Source organism: Onthophagus taurus, chromosome 10, assembly GCF_036711975.1.
Source record: "Onthophagus taurus isolate NC chromosome 10, IU_Otau_3.0, whole genome shotgun sequence".
Lineage (NCBI taxonomy): Eukaryota > Metazoa > Arthropoda > Insecta > Coleoptera > Scarabaeidae > Onthophagus > Onthophagus taurus.
The window spans coordinates 7,682,812-7,700,465 of NC_091975.1; the positions used below are offsets into that span (position 1 = coordinate 7,682,812).

Genomic DNA, 17,654 nt, shown 5'->3' on the forward strand with positions numbered 1-17,654 from the left:
TACAGGTCTAATAAATAAATATTCACGAAAATGTCGTAGCACAAGTTCAAAAGAAAGAGGAAGTTGTGAAAATTGTTCTGCCACAGCTAGACCCCACTCAAAATGTACAATGTTTATTTATGTTCTAATGAAAGAAAGATCTGTTTTTTTTGTAACAAAGTTTCAAAATTTTTGACTTCTTAGGACACAAACGATTTTTCGCGAAACTATAGGGAATATCTAAAATATATAAATATCTTAAATTTAAGTTATTTTCTTAACTTTTTTGCTAAAGAAATAAATAATTTTTAGGTTGAGTTGATTGTATTTTTTGATCTCGAAATCATTACCGGCACCATTTTGATCCTTCCACGTCACTTATTCCTTTTCAGAGCGGAGACACAGCAGCAGCAGTAGCACCAGCGGGTCTCGAAGGGCCGTCAGCCAGGATGAATAATGGGAGCCTCCAGTTCAACCCCGAGTTTGGATGTTTGCAGATCCTCTCCCTGGACCATCCGACCCCTCTTTCCCGAGTTTTGATGTCCGACGTCCCTATATCCGTCTCGCTTCCTCGAACCTCTTTCTCTTTATTTGTAACACGGTGAAACGTTTTCACCGAAAGAACTCGCCGACAACTTTGGCTCAATTCCATACAAACATTTTACATCTTTGTTCTGTCATATTCGTTTTAATATTTTTTGAAAACGAATTAAATTTTTTTTAAACACTCGCCAGCTGTTTTAAACATTTCTCTTGTTTTTTTAATGAGACACCGAGTTAGTTTATGAGACTGGATAGTGGCACATTTGAGGCTTTTAATCTTGAGAAACGGACAATGCGGGTCCCACATCGAATTCTTCGTGTTTTTGATTCGATCACATAATTATTACAGTCTTTACATTTAATTTCATTTTGTATTAATCGACAGCTGGATATGTTATTAGAATTTGTAATAATAAAGTTGATGAGGTATGTAAATGTAGCTTTTGGCACCCTTGTAACTGGTTGCTGCAAAGTCCTCGTCTTTAGCTGAGGTCCACTTTAGAGTCATAAATCGTTCGTCGAGGCACTAATTGATACGTTAGTGCTGGTTGAAGTAAAATCGCCAATTAAAACTAACTACCCTTGTCCACGAGACTGTTCTGCCTCCCTCGAATCAGCTCCCCTATATGCTTTAAGAGAGACCCTTGGGGCGGTTTCTGTTCGATTCGGTACTCAGTAGGAAATACGGCTATAAATATTTTCTTTTAGTTACTTTGTTGATTTAGAATAGATCATGAATTAACGATTATTGATGAAAATTAACCAATTTCCTTGAAAACCAGTCGATTTTCACAAACGATAGCGTGAAGGAAGGCAATTGCCATTTTCGTCCATCCGGTCCCCTCCCATTTCCGGTAGACAGTTTCCAATCAATTCGCTCAGTGACCCGTGCGTCATCTCTCGGGGGTGGCTTCCACTTTAGGGGGGTGAATCATCCATGAATATCGGTAGTACATCATTTTGGCAAAAAAAGAAAAAAAAAAGAAATTCTCATGTATCCAATAAGTTTTTCTTCGATTTTCTACTCGGGGGATGTAACACAGTTTTCTTTTTCGATTTAACGAGGCGAAATCAGATCCGCATTCGGTATTATAAGGGAAGATGGATGGCGTGCCGCCGAAATAACCGAGTTGGCCCGGAAACACGTGTTCCGCGTCACGTGGATTCGCGGTACCAAGGGGTGTTGTCTCCATTCCGTTGTTGGAAAAACGAGAAAGCTTTCTGGAGGCGGCATTAATGGCCGACGAACACGAAACCACTATCAAAATGATTTTTTTAAATGCGACAAGTCACTGCGGTTAATTCAAAGTGAGTTTTAATTTGAAGGAAAAGAAATGAAATAAAAAATTCGTCCCTTCGTAGTGATCGCTGAATCAAACAATAAAAGGGTGGGATCGGGGCATTGGCGTAGGGCAGGGGCCGTCCCTGCGAAGGTCAAAAGGGAAAGAACGTTGATAGATAATCCTTTGTGCTTGGCCAGTGGGCTGTGCCGGACTTAGGGACCGGATCCGAGTAAATCACGGCCCTACCCTGCCCTTAGTGGACACAGTAGGGCTCCTTTCTAAAGGCGACGGCGAAGGTGTGCCTCTCTCTCCCTAACATTGCCCTCCGGAATTTCGGACCCTTTTACTGAAAGTTTACGCTGACATTTCAAACTTGATATGAAAATGAAGTAACCAAAAAATTTCATTACAAAAAACTAACTTTTAATACAAATATAGATTAAGTTTACTTTAAAGTTCACGAGTCCAATTAATTTCTTATTCAGCGTCGGTAGTCTGCATCCGATGGAATCTGCATACGACTACGTGTTGCACTTAATCAAGGAGGCCGGCCCTCTGGTGGCGAACATTAACTTAACGACGAGACAACTATCGCATTCATTGCCTTTTGATTGGGCGACCTGCCGCTGAAATTTATCAGCCTCGTGCCTTCTTAACGGCGGCGGCAACCGTTCGAATTTACACGATTCACGATAAATGGTGCTCCCATAAAAGCTACATCGGAGAAAATTACACACTTGTTTCCATTAGCGATTATTGCCAATGTTTTACCACCTACTATTTGATTAAGAAATTATTTCATCAAGGAACTTTATTAGTATATTCGATTGACTTAATTTAAAACAAAAAAAAATTACAAACACATCAATTATCGTAAAAACCAGTATTAAAAGGTGTGGAAAAGTTAGATTTTTTGAATCATGTTTAAATAAATAATGAGAAAAACAGAATTTCCTTCTGCAACTTTATATGTCAAATTAATTTCAGTTTGAGACGCTGCTTCTATGTGTTTTGTTGGTTCTGAACATTGATCCATAACTATTCTTACATAGGTGCATAAGGCAAAATGAGTGGCAGAAAGATAAAATAAAAAATGCAACCTCAAAATACTTCCAATATTCCAGGTATTTTCTGAATCTCTCAATACCATAATGATGCATTCTTAAAAAAATAATTTACTTACATATAGAAACCCAAACAACGTTACGAGTAAAGCGGATTAAGAATCCCATTGCTCAACAAATAAATACCACGTCAAATTAATCCACACCCAATTAAAAAAAATCGTACTGACTTTATATGATGGAATTAATATATGATTTCTACATCAAATTAAAGCTAAAAGGGTGTAATTTAAGAACATCCATAACTATCAATATGTTGATAATAACATTTTTGAGATAATCCCAAACGTTGAAATTTTCAACTTAATTGACAGAAAAAAAGTAATATATTTCAAAAAATCGTTCTGACTTTATTTGATGGAATTAGGGGATGATTTATACATCCAATTAAAGCTAAAAGGGTGTAATTTAAGAATATCCATAGATATCGATATGTTAATAATAACATTTTTGAGATAATCTCATACGTTGAAAGCTACGAGTTAATCCAAATTTTAAAAAAACACAAATTTCAAAAAATCGTTCTGACTTTATATGATGGAGTTAAGGGATGATTTATACATCAAATTAAAGCTAAAAGGGTGTAATTTAAGAATATCCATAGATATCCGTATGTTAATAACAACATTTTTGAGATAATCCCATACGTTGAAAGCTACGATTTAATTCAAATTTCAGAAAAAATAACATAAATTTCAAAATATCGTGCTGGTTTTAAATGATGGAATTAAGGGATGATTTATATGTCAAATTAAAGCTAAAAGGGTGTAATTTAAGAATATCAATAGATATCGATATGTTAATAATAACATTTTTGAGATAATCCCAAACGTTGAAATTTTCAACTTAATTGAAAGAAAAAAAATAATATATTTCAAAAAATCGTTCTGACTTTATTTGATGGAATTGAGGGATAATTTATAGATCAAATTAAAGCTAAAAGGGTGTAATTTAAGAATATCCATAAAGATCGATATGTTAATAATAACATTTTTGAGATAAGCCCTTACGTTGAAAGCTACGACTTAATTCAAATTTCAGAAAAAATAACATAAATTTCAAAATATCGTGCTGGTTTTAAATGATGGAATTAAGGGATGATTTATACATCAAATTAAAGCTAAAAGTGTGTATTTTAAGAATATCCATAGCTATCGATATGTTTAATAATAACATTTTTGAGATAATCCCAAACGTTGAAATTTTCAACTTATTGGACAGAAAAAAAAAATATATTTCAAAAAATCGTTCTGACTTTATTTGATGGAATTAGGGGATGATTTATACATCAAATTAAAGCTAAAAGGGTGTAATTTAAGAACATCCATAGATATCGATATGTTAATAATAACATTTTTGAGATAATCCCACACGTTGAAAACTACGATTTAATTCAAATTTCAGGAAACAAAACATAAATTTCAAAAAATCGTTCTGGTTTTAAATGATGGAATTAAGGGATGATTTATATGTCAAATTAAAGCTAAACGGGTGTAATTTAAGAATATCCATAGATATCCATATGTTAATAACACCATTTTTGAGATAATCCCATACGTTGAAAGCTACGACTTAATCCAAATTAAAAAAAAACACAAATTTCAAAAAATCGTTCTGACTTTATATGATGGAGTTAAGGGATGCTTTATACATCAAATTAAAGCTAAAAGGGTGTAATTTAAGAATATCCATAGATATTTGTATGTTAATAATAACATTTCTGAGATAATCCCATAAGGTGAAAGCTACGATTTAATTCAAATTTCAGAAAAAATAACATAAATTTCAAAATATCGTGCTGGTTTTAAATGATGGAATTAAGGGGTGATTTATATGTCAAATTAAAGCTAAAAGAGTGTAATTTAAGAATATCCATAGATATCAATATGTTAATAATAACATTTTTGAGATAATTCCAAACGTTGAAATCTTCAACTTAATTGAAAAAAAAGACAATATATTTTAAAAAACCGTTCTGACTTTATTTGATGGAATTAAGGGATGAATTATACATCAAATTAAAGCTAAAAGGGTGTAATTTAAGAATATCCATAGATATCGATATGTTAATGATAGCATTTTTGAGATAATCTCATACGTTGAAAGCTACGAGTTAATTCAAATTTCAGAAAAGAAAACATAAATTTCAAAAAATCGGTCTAGCTTTAAATAATGGAATTAAGATATGATTTTTACATCAAATTAAAGCTAAAAGGGTGCAGTTTAAGAATATCCATAGATATCAATATGTTAATAATAACATTTTTGAGATAATCCCAAACGTAGAAATCTTCAACTTAATTGAAAGAAAAAAAACAATATATTTCAAAAAATCGTTCTGACTTTATTTGATGGAATTAGGGAATGATTTATACATCAAATTAAAGCTAAAAGGGTGTAATTTAAGAATATCCATAGATATCGATATGTTAATAACAACATTCTTGAGATAATCCCACACGTTGAAAGCTACGATTTAATTCAAATTTCAGAAAAGAAAACATAAATTTCAAAAAATCGTTCTGGTTTTAAATGATGGAATTAAGGGATGATTTATATGTCAAATTAAAGCTAAAAGGGTGTAATTTAAGAATATCCATAGATATCAATATGTTAATAATAACATTTTTGAGATAATCCCATTCGTTCAAAGTCGTAGCTTTAATTCAAATTTCGCAAAAGGAAACATAAATTTCAAAAAATCGTTTTCACTTTATATAATGGAATTAAGGGATGATTTATATATCAAATTAAAGCTAAAAGGGTGTAATTTAAGAATATCCAAAGATATCGATATGTTAATATTAATATTTTTGAGATAATCCCAAACGTTGAAATTTTCAACTTAATTGAAAGAAAAAAAAGCAATATATTTAAAAAAATCGTTCTGACTTTAATTGATGGAATTAAGGGATGCTTTATACATCAAATTAAAGCTAAAAGGGTGTAATTTAAGAATATCCATAGATATAGATATGTTAATGATAGCATTTTTGAGATAATCTCATACGTTGAAAGCTACGACTTAATTCAAATTTCAGAAAAGAAAACATAAATTTCAAAAAATCGTTCTGGCTTTAAATGATGGAATTAAGGGATGATTTATATGTCAAATTAAAGCTAAAAAGGTGTAATTTAAGAATACCCATAGATATCGATATGTTAATAATAACAATTTTGAGATAATCCCATTCATTCAAAGTCGTAGCTTTAATTCAAATTTCACAAAAAGAAACATACATTTCAAAAAATCGTTTTCACTTTATACATATAATGGAATTAAGGGATAATTTATATATCATATTAAAGCTAAAAGGGTGTAATTTAAGAATATCCATAGATATCAATATGTTAATAATAACATTTTTGAGATAATTCCAAACGTTGAAAACTTCAACTTAATTGAAAGAAAAAAAACAATATATTTCAAAAAATCGTTCTGACTTTATTTGATGGAATTAAGGGATGCTTTATACATCAAATTAAAGCTAAAAGGGTGTAATTTAAGAATATCCATAGTATGTTAATAACAACATTTTTAAGATAATCCCATACGTTGAAAGCTACGATTTAATTCAAATTTCAGAAAAAATAACATAAATTTCAAAATATCGTGCTGGTTTTAAGTGATGGAATTAAGGGATGATTTATATATCAAATTAAAGCTCAAAGAGTGTAATTTAAGAATATCTATAGATATCCATATGTTAATAACAGCATTTTTGAGATAATCCCATACGTTGAAAGCTACGACTCAATTCAAATTTCTGATAACAAAACATAAATTTCAAAAAATCGTTCCGACCTTATATGATGGAATTAAAAGCTACTTTATACATCACATTAAAGCTAAAAGAGTGTAATTTAAGAATATCTATAGATATCCATATGTTAATGATAACATTTTTGAGATACGTTGAAAGCTTCGATTCAAATTTCAGATAAGAAAACATAAATTTCAAAAAATCGTTCTGACTTTAAATGCTGGAATTAAGACATGATTTATACATCAAATTAAAGCTAAAAGGGTATAATTTAAGAATATCCATAGATATCGATATGTTAATAATAACATTTTTGAAATAATCCCTAACATTAAAAACTATGATTCTTGGCTTAGAAAAATCGTAAAATGTAGTAAAATCTATTTATAGAGTTCAAAAACTATTTATAAAATAAAATTGATGAATTTTAACGTTTAAAAGTTGTAAATATAAGTCTTGTAATTTCAGCCATGAAATTTTTAACGCAAGGGGATGAAAGAAATTTCATTTTTCCCCCATTAGTTAATGATGTATAACAACCCCTGTCTAACAGGGGCCGAAACATGCATCGCCCCTCCCCTTTCGTGTCAAACTTTCGAAAAGCTCCCCCTGACCACCCCGCACCTCATTTCTCACTAAAAGAGCGTAATTTCGTAAAACCGAATCTCTCTTTCTATCTTTCGCTTTTTTCTGCTGACGCGCTCATAAATCAAGGTTTTGTGAAAGTGCTCTCCATTAGATTTCGTAAAAGATTGAACGAGGCATGGATTAAAACGAAAGAGAAAAAAAGAAATAATCGGGAACATAGACATCGTAACCGGCGCCCGTGTAGTTTCCACACTAATAATTAAGCCAAATGAGTCTATAATTTTACGAGAAAAAGTATCTAATAGTCAAGATCGAATCGTGCCCCACGATTTTTTTTTATTTCATTCTTGTGCCGTTAGAATTAATTACGGGAATGTTTATCGTTTGTAGATATCTTTTCGCTTGCGCAATTTCACTGATTTCTCGGGGGTTAAGAAGAAGTTAAGAAGGGGGAGAGTGAAAGTCAATTGGAATCCCAAAAGAAAAAAAGAATTATTTTGCAGGAACAGATCTTAAATTTTCCGAAACAATAAACAAAGTACTTTAAGGGTTTAATTAGATAATACAATGCGTAGGCCTAAATTCCATTAGTGGAATGGAGAGAAAATCTCTGGAGGGTAAACCGAAAATTTTCACGACTCATTACCCAAATGCAAAAGTTTTCCACTCACCCCCTCCTTCAAAAAGATATATCACAGCAAGAATCCGACTCCGGAGTATTACCTAAAAAAATTATGAATAAAAGTTAAAAAAGAATTTGTTTAACCAAAAATAATGTGTTAAAAAAATAGTCTCATTATAAAAAATAAAAAATTATCCGACAAACACACGTTTACCAATGAGAATTTCCATAATTGTGCGCTTAGCATTGATGGCTTAATGGTTTGCCATATATTAAGTGAAATTAAAAATCCACAAACACGCCGCGGGAGCTTAGTCTTTATACACGGGATAGTTCTTGAATTATTCATGAAAGGCAGAGTTAAGTATCTGCTAAGCCGCTATCACACGCCTAATCATTAATAATTTATACATAAATATGTTAAAATTTCTCTTTCGAAAGCGAAAATCGAAACTAATTCAATAATATATTTATAATATATAGTTTAGAGTTTAGAAAGAACATCCCTTGGTGTAACGCCACCTAACGACGAAGCTTCGAACTCGGCAACTTCACCTACTCTCTAAAACTTCGAGAGCTTACCGCGCGATGGCGCTCTTTCTACTTTTACACTGTAAACTTAAATTTTAAACTAAAATGCAATTTTGAAATATTTCTTGAAATATGTAGGTCGATATTTCAATATTTAAAGTAGTGGGCGTGCCTGTAAACAAAAAGTTTCAACGTTTTTAGTGGTACTTGAAAATGGTTTTCTTCAAAAAAAAAAACTACCACGACAAGATAAACATCTAGCTCATTTGGGTACAAGAGCCGACATTTTTGGAAGTTGTGAGAACCCACGATTGAAACATGAACGGCCGTAAATCATCCGTAATTTGAAAGATGAACCAACGCGTGTGGGTTTCGTTCCAGTAAAGTCGAAAACCATAGATTGTTTTTTTTTTATTCTTTGTTTATACGTAGGAGAATAAACGTTTTTATCTTGACTTTTGTGTAGGTGTGTAACGTTACTAATCCACTCTTATTAAATTATTACGAATTTTATCTTGAAATTGTGAAACTTAGTGATAATCCTTTATTTTTTTTTTTTTTGTTACCATCCATAGTTTCCTTGTGGGCGTGGAAAAGAACCATAAATTTTCCGATAATATATCATTATCGTGATGTTTAAGGGAACGATGAAGGGATCGGTTTTTCTAGAAAAAAATGCGTCGGAATTGGAAGGAAATTGAAGGCGGAAAGGGAACAAAACGGTAATTGACGAGAAAACGAATGGTCATAAATCTTTGGGATCTTATTAAGTATATATTTTTACGATATTTTTTGTTTTTACTGCGAGGAAATTAGAAAATTAGAAAAGATTGTTTCAAATTACCTCGTAAATGGTACAACATTTTTTTTAAATTACTTCAACTTTTCTTCAAATCAAATTTTAAGTCATTATTTAAAAATTACCTTTTATTAGATGATTTTAGCTTTAATTTGAGATATAACTCGTATTTTAATTCACAGAAATAAAGCTTGAATGATTTTTTAAAGATTTCTACTTTTTGTAACACACTTAAAAATGATTATAGTCTTTAAAGATGTTTTCTAGCAAATTTTATACATAATCCATCTACATAATTCAGTTTTATAATAAAATAGACGATTTTAGCTTTAATTTGAGATATAACTTGTTTCTTAATTCCCAGAAATAAAGCTTGAATGTTTTTTTAAAGATTTCTACTTTTTGTAACTCACCTAAAAATGATGTATTGTTTTTAACGATGTTCTTTCATACATAATACCCTAACATAATTCAGTTTTATAATAAAATAGACAATTTTAGCTTTAATTTGAGATATAACTTCTTTCTTAATTCCCAGAAATACAGCTTGAACGATTTTTTAAAGATTTCTACTTTTATAGCTAACCTAAAAATGAAGTATTTTCTTAAAAAATTTTTCCTTGCAAATTTTATACATAATCCACCTACATAACTTAGTTTCATAATAAAATAGACGATTTTAGCTTTAATTTGAGATATAACTCGTATTTTAATTCCCAGAAATAAAGCTTGAACGATTTTTTAAATATTTCTACTTTTTTTAACTCTTCTAGAAATGATGTATTGTCATTAACGATGTTTCGTGGCAAATTTTATACATAATCCCCCAACATAATTGAGTTTTATAATAAAATATACAATTTTAGCTTTAATTTGAGATATAACTTCTTTCTTAATTCCCAGAAATACAGCTTGAACGATTTTTTAAAGATTTCTACTTTTATAGCTAACCTAAAAATGAAGTATTTTCTTTAAACATTTTTCCTGGCAAATTTTATACATAGTCCACCTACATAACTTAGTTTTATAATAAAATAGACGATTTTAGCTTTAATTTGAGATATAACTCGTATCTTAATTCCCAGAAATAAAGCTTGAACGATTTTTTAAATATTTCTACTTTTTTTAACTCTTCTAAAAATGATGTATTGTCATTAACGATGTTTCCTGGAAAATTTTATACATAATCCTCCTACATAATTCAATTTTATGATAAAATATACAATTTTAGCTTTAATTTGAGATATAACTTGTTTCTTAATGCCCACAAATAAAGGTTGAACGATTTTTTAAAGATTTCTACTTTTATAGCTAACCTAAAAATGAAGTATTTTCTTTAAAAATTTTTCCTAGCAAATTTTATACATAGTCCACCTACATAACTCAGTTTTATAATAAAATAGACGATTTTAGCTTTAATTTGAGATATAACTCGTATCTTAATTCCCAGAAATAAAGCTTGAACGATTTTTTAAATATTTCTACTTTTTGTAACTCATCTAAAAATGATGTATTGACATTAACGATGTTTCCTGGAAAATTTTATACATAATCCTCCTACATAATTCAATTTTATAATAAAATATACAATTTTAGCTTTAATTTGAGATATAACTTGTTTTTTAATTCCCACAAATAAAGGTTGAACGATTTTTTAAAGATTTTTACTTCTATAGCTAACCTCAAAATGAAGTATTTTCTTAAAAAAATTTTCCTGGCAAATTTTATACATAATCCACCTACATAACTTAGTTTCATAATAAAATAGACGATTTTAGCTTTAATTTGAGATATAACTCCTATTTTAATTCTCAGAAATAAAGCTTGAACGATTTTTTAAAGATTTCTACTTTTTGTAACTCATCTAAAAATGATGTATTGACATTAACAATGTTTCCTGGAAAATTTTATACATAATCCTCCTACATAATTCAATTTTATAATAAAATATACAATTTTAGCTTTAATTTGAGATATAACTTGTTTCTTAATTCCCTCAAATAAAGGTTGAACGATTTTTTAAAGATTTCTACTTTTATAGCTAACCTAAAAATGAAGTATTTTCTTTAAAAAATTTTTCTGGCAAATTTTATACATAATCCCCCAACAAAATTCAGTTTTATAATAAAATAGATAAGTTTAGCTTTAATTTGAGATATAATTCGTATCTTAATTCCCAGAAATAAAGCTTGAATGTTTTTTTAAAGATTTCTACTTTTTGTAACTCATCTAAAAATGATGTATTGACATTAACGATGTTTCCTGGAAAAATGTATACATAATACTCCTACATAATTTAATTTTATAATAAAATATACAATTTTAGCTTTAATTTGAAATATAACTTCTTTCTTAATTCCCACAAATAAAGGTTGAACGATTTTTTAAAGATTTCTACTTTTATAGCTAACCTAAAAATGAAGTATTTTCTTAAAAAATTTTTCCTGGCAAATTTTATACATAGTCCACCTACATAACTTAGTTTCATAATAAAAGAGACGATTTTAGCTTTAATTTGAGATAAAACTCGTATCTTAATTCTCAGAAATAAAGCTTGAACGATTTTGTAAAGATTTCTACTTTTTGTAACTCATCTAAAAATGATGTATTGACATTAACGATGTTTCCTAGCAAATTTTATACATAATCCCCCTACATAACTTAGTTTCACAATCAAATAGATGGGTTTAGCTTCAATTTGAGATATAATTCATATCTTAATTCCCACAAATTAAGATAAAACGATTTTTTTAAGATTTCAATATTTTGCACTAACCTAAAAATGTTTCCTTGAAAATTTTATACATAATGTCCCTACATAACTCAGTTTTATAATAAAATAGATCGTTATAGCTTTAATTTGAGATATAATTCGTTTCTTAATTCCCATAAATAAACCTTAAAAGATGTTTTTTTAACTTAACATTTTAACTTGCTATAAATAACGTCATAAATAAAATTGTTTGTCTCTTAATTCTTAGAAATAATGTTTATAACTCTCTTCTAATTTCTTTGAAAGTGTATGGATTATCAAAACAACGTCCTGGTATTTATAGATAACCTATTAAAATAGGTTACTCACCTCGATTACAATCAAAATTAAATCGATATGTTTATACATATATATATATACCCGGTTTTTTACAGAAAAAATAATTTAGCTAATTGTAATAATCTCTTTAATAAAAAAATAACTCGCTGTCACATAAATCAATTTTATCTACAGCTGTCCTAAATAAACCTTTCAACGTCGGGTTTTTACAGAAATGTTCTTATCAACATTACATAGATAAAAGTAAGTTTATTTAAATAATTCGAACTATTTTACTTTCAAATATATAGGAAATGTATTGAAATTGTCGAATTCTTTTACATTTAAATTTAAACCAAAACAAAAAAGTGAAGTTTCGAATAACTTTTTATTTATTTTACGAACGTTGTACTACATTTTATCTTCAAGTACCACTTGAGTCGGATGATCGGCCAAAAGTATAAAAAGAACGGTACCTGATGTAATATTACTCAATGTACAACATGAAACTGATTGTATCGTTGATTTTGTGCGTTTTAGCTGGAACGCAAGGTAATTTCCATTTAATTTTTTTTAAATTAATTAATTCTTATTTGATATTGTTTTAGCCCGCGAAGGTTTTGGCCCGGGGGACCAAGATTGGGGCTATGTAACAGTTCGGGAAGGAGCCCATATGTTTTGGTGGCTTTTTTTCACCACAGCAGATGTAGCGCATTACACTGAAAAACCCTTAATAGTTTGGCTCCAAGGAGGACCAGGTGCTTCATCCACCGGTTACGGCAACTTCGCCGAATTGGGACCTTTAGATCTCAATTTAGAACCGCGAGAGCACACATGGGTTAAAGACGCAAACGTCATCTTCGTTGATAATCCAGTTGGAACCGGGTTCAGTTACGTTGAATCTTCAACTCAATTAACCACCACTAATAAAGAAATCGCGGATGATTTCGTCGAGTTATTAAGAGGATTTTATGAAAAATATCCTGAGTTTAAAACCGTTCCGTTTTATATAGTTTCTGAATCGTATGGTGGTAAAATGACCATTGAAATCGCTTCGGTTCTTGATACCGCGATTAAAGGGGGAAGTATTGAATCGAATTTTATTGGAGTTGGTTTGGGCGATTCTTGGTTAGAACCTGTTACAATTGTGCAACAATGGGCACCTTATTTATGGAGTGTTGTAAGTTATTTTTTTTTATTACATAAAGATATTATTATTAAATTAAATTAATTATATTTAGGGTGCTGTTGATCAAAGAGGACGTGATAACGTTCAAGCAGCGGCTGATTTAACGAAAGAACTTTTTGAGCAAGGACGATATGTTGAGTCAACAAATCAATGGGGAACGACAGAATACGTTATTTGGGATGAAGCTGCCAATATCGATTTTTATAACATTTTAACCCCAATCAGAGCTAGAGGTAAATGGTATCGTCCGCTCGCCAAACCTGAAGGGGCGACAAGAGATGAAGAAGACGAAATTTTAGAAAGGATTATGGCTCAAGTTCGAGAAGCTTTAGGTTTAGAGGCACAATGGGGTGTTCAAAGTAACGCTGTTTTTAGTACTCTATCTGAAGATTTTATGAAACCCGTCACACAAGTCAGTAAGTAAAGCAAGTAATTTGTTTTGAAACCGTTATCTTTTGAGTGCTTCGAGATAACCCATAAAAGATTGGTAATCAAAAAAATATTAATTTTATCTATGTTTTAATCTTAAATTTATCATAACAAGGTTTTAATTTTAATTTTTTTTAGCTGAATATGTTTTGGATAACACCGATGTTAAAGTAGCTGTTTTTAACGGCCAATTAGACTTGATCGTTTGCACTCCGGGCATCGTTCTTTGGTTGGATAGCCTCCAATGGAGCAAAACTTCTGAATGGTTATCCGCACCAAGACCGCCTTTCGCCGTTAACGGTTATTACGAAGGTTTTGAAAAACATGCCGGAAATTTAGCTATGTACTGGGTAAATAGAGCTGGTCATATGGTGCCATCTGATAATCCAGCTGCTATGGATTATATATTAAGAAAATTAACCAACGATTATGATGGAAATGTAAAAAGAGCATAAAAAGAAATATCTTTTTTGAAATAAAATTGTATAATTAATTTTTTTTTTATTGTTTGAATTTGAACGAAACAGGCATCGTAGTCCACCATGCAAAGAAGAGCGAATCCTTTTATTTGCGTATCCACCGCGTGTTATCATCGGATACCATCCAGATGTTGTCCGACAGGACAATAGCCTCCGCGGTGTTCTAACGACACCCTGTATGCCCTCACGTTTAGTATCTGATTGTCCGCAAACCCATCGGGAAGACCCTCTCAGAAGAAGGTTCCCTCTTTTCAAATCGCCCCTTGAGATCTGCATTTCGCAACCCGTCGTCGTCGGCTCCCTTTTACCACCACCCATACCATTGTTTCAACAAAACTTCTTTTCATTTAATTTTCATAAATTTGTTTTTTTTTTGTTTTTATTGATCTGTGATGTGGTATTTCTAATCGGTTATCGTTCAATTCTGAACCGTTGAGGATAAAGAGTAGGAGTTGTTGTTGAAAGGGTTAAAGTGGCAATCGTGGTGCGACTAAACGTCAAGAATTCAGCGCCGTCCTGTCAAGGATCAGGACAATGGAGTGACAGTTCTATGGTACCGATGCAAGATACGCCCGATTGCAGTACACCTCGCATGTCGGAGTCTTCGAGATTATCATAATACGGGGACGTAGAGGATAAATTTATTGGTTAACGAGCACAAATTGAACGATGTAAATTGGAAAAATCACATTTTTTATTTGTAATAAGTTAATTTTTAAAGAAATAATTTAATAATTAGTAATCAGCAATCTTTTAATTTTATTTTCTTGAATTTTCGTCTTTACAATTTTCCATTTAGGCGATGATCATAACTATTTTTTCTATGTAAACGCACAAAAACACTGAATTTTCACACATTTTAATTAGCTACAACAATCTGAGGCTTTTCCAAATCAATTTTTAAGCATTATCTTATTACTTACACATCATTGACATATTTCTGCATAACAAGTTTAAACACGTTTTCTTCGATTTTTATGCTAATTAAAATTTACTTAGAATTACTCAACGATTTTATTAAAACAATTCGTTCTTTGATATCTCAATTAGTTCTTGAGATATCATTATTTAAAGTTAACCTTAAAAAGTGTCACATTTTATTTGATATATTTGTGTTCAAAATTTTTTTCTTCGAATATTTATAACAATTAATATTTATTTAGGGTTGTTTAACGATTTTAAAGATATAATCCGTTTTTTAATAGCTCAATTAGTTCTTGAGATATCAGTCCTTAAAGTTATCGTTAAAAAGTCTTACATTGGATTTGACATATTTGTGCATGACAAGTTTAAAAACGATTTCTTCAATTTTTATGCTAATTAAAATTTACTTAGAATTACTTAACAATTTTATAAAAACAATCCGTTCTTTGATATCTCAATTAGTTCTTGAGATATCAGCCCTTAAAGTTAACCTTAAAAAGTGAAATGTTTCATTTGATATATTTGTGCAGTTTGAATTCAAAATTTTTTTCTTTGATTATTTATAACAATTAATATTTAAGATTGTTTAACGATTTTAAAGATATAATCCGTTTTTTAATATCTCAATTAGTTCTTGAGATATCAGTGCTTAAAGTTATCGTTGAAGTGTCTCACACTTTATTTGACATATTTATGCACAGCAAGTTTAAACACGTTTTCTTCGATTTTAATGCTAATTAATATTTACTTAAAATTACTTAACGATTTTATAAAAACAATCGGTTCTTTGATATCTCAATTAGTTCTTGAGATATCAGTCCTTAAAGATAACCTTAAAAAGTGTAACATTTCATTTGATATATTTGTGCACTTTGAACTCAAAACTGTTTTCTTCAATTATTTATAACAATTAATATTTATTTAGGGTTGTTTAACGATTTTAAAGATATAATCCGTTTTTTAATATCTCAATTAATTCTTGAGATATCAGTCCTTAAAGTTGTCGTTAAAGTCTCACATTTTAATTGATATATTGGTGCATGAAAAAGTTTAAAAACGATTTCTTCGATTTTTATGATAATTAAAATTTACTTAGAATTGCTTAACGATTTTAGAAAAACAATCCGCTCTTTGATATCTCAATTAGTTCTTGAGATATACTTATTTAAAGTTAACCTTAAAAAGTGTTACATTCTATTTGATGTATTCGTGCATGTTGTGATCAAAATTTTTTTCTTCGAATATTTATAACAAATAAAATTTATTTGGGATTATTTAACGATTTTAAAGATATAATCCGTTTTTTAATATCTCAATTAGTTCTTGAGATATCAGTGCTTAAAGTTATCGTTGAACTGTCTCACACTTTATTTGACATATTTATGCACAGCAAGTTTAAACACGTTTTCTTCGATTTTAATGCTAATTAATATTTACTTAAAATTACTTAACGATTTTATAAAAACAATCGGTTCTTTGATATCTCGATTAGTTCTTGAGATATCAGTCCTTAAAGATAACCTTAAAAAGTGTAATATTTCATTTGATATATTTGTGCACTTTGAATTCAAAACTGTTTTCTTCAATTATTTATAACAATTAATATTTATTTAGGGTTGTTTAACGATTTCAAAGATATAATCCGTTTTTTAATATCTCAATTAATTCTTGAGATATCAGTCGTTAAAGTTATCGTTAAAGTCTCACATTTTAATTGATATATTGGTGCATGAAAAAGTTTAAAAACGATTTCTTCGATTTTTATGATAATTAAAATTTACTTAGAATTGCTTAACGATTTTAGAAAAACAATCCGCTCTTTGATATCTCAATTAGTTCTTGAGATATACTTATTTAAAGTTAACCTTAAAAAGTGTTACATTCTATTTGATGTATTCGTGCATTTTGTATTCAAAATTTTTTTCTTCGAATATTTATAACAAATAAAATTTATTTGGGATTATTTAACGATTTTAAAGATATAATCCGTTTTTTAATATCTCAATTAGTTCTTGAGATATCAGTGCTTAAAGTTATCGTTGAAGTGTCTCACACTTTATTTGACATATTTATGCACAGCAAGTTTAAACACGTTTTCTTCGATTTTAATGCTAATTAATATTTACTTAAAATTACTTAACGATTTTATAAAAACAATCGGTTCTTTGATATCTCAATTAGTTCTTGAGATATCAGTCTTTAAAGATAACCTTAAAAAGTGTAATATTTCATTTGATATATTTGTGCACTTTGAATTCAAAACTGTTTTCTTCAATTATTTATAACAATTAATATTTATTTAGGGTTGTTTAGCGATTTTAAAGATATAATCCGTTTTTTAATATCTGAATTAGTTCTTGAGATATCAT

The 17,654-nt window shown here is 29.7% G+C and overlaps 2 protein-coding genes across 8 annotated transcripts in view; one reads left to right on the top strand and one right to left on the bottom strand.

The window, feature by feature from the left end:
* LOC111419112 (homeotic protein antennapedia) overlaps positions 1–17,654 on the bottom strand; it is a 166,756-nt gene that overhangs the window by 72,245 nt on the left and 76,857 nt on the right. For 5 of the 7 annotated variants that reach the window (XM_071199181.1, XM_071199180.1, XM_071199177.1 and 2 more), the window contains exon 2: positions 7,953–8,004. The exons of the other annotated variants lie outside the window; for them this stretch is intronic. The gene's annotated coding sequence lies outside the window, so the exon portion shown is untranslated. The remainder of the gene's footprint in view (positions 1–7,952; positions 8,005–17,654) is intronic. 7 annotated transcript variants of the gene reach the window in all.
* On the top strand, positions 12,725–14,375 carry LOC111419110 (retinoid-inducible serine carboxypeptidase-like). The gene is made up of 4 exons (XM_023051872.2): positions 12,725–12,816; positions 12,873–13,444; positions 13,506–13,869; positions 14,021–14,375. The coding sequence occupies exons 1-4, from the start codon at positions 12,759–12,761 to the stop codon at positions 14,335–14,337; spliced, it is 1,311 nt and encodes a 436-aa protein (XP_022907640.2). The 5' UTR covers positions 12,725–12,758; the 3' UTR covers positions 14,338–14,375.

What these genes read in the sequence shown, in the direction of transcription:
- LOC111419110 (XM_023051872.2), top strand. Translation starts at nt 12,759, where the DNA reads ATGTACAACATGAAACTGATTGTATCGTTGATTTTGTGCGTTTTAGCT. An exon ending in CGTTTTAGCTGGAACGCAAG is followed by an intron (nt 12,817 to 12,872) that starts GTAATTTCCATT and finishes ATATTGTTTTAG; the next exon opens with CCCGCGAAGGTTTTGGCCCG. An exon ending in CACCTTATTTATGGAGTGTT is followed by an intron (nt 13,445 to 13,505) that starts GTAAGTTATTTT and finishes AATTATATTTAG; the next exon opens with GGTGCTGTTGATCAAAGAGG.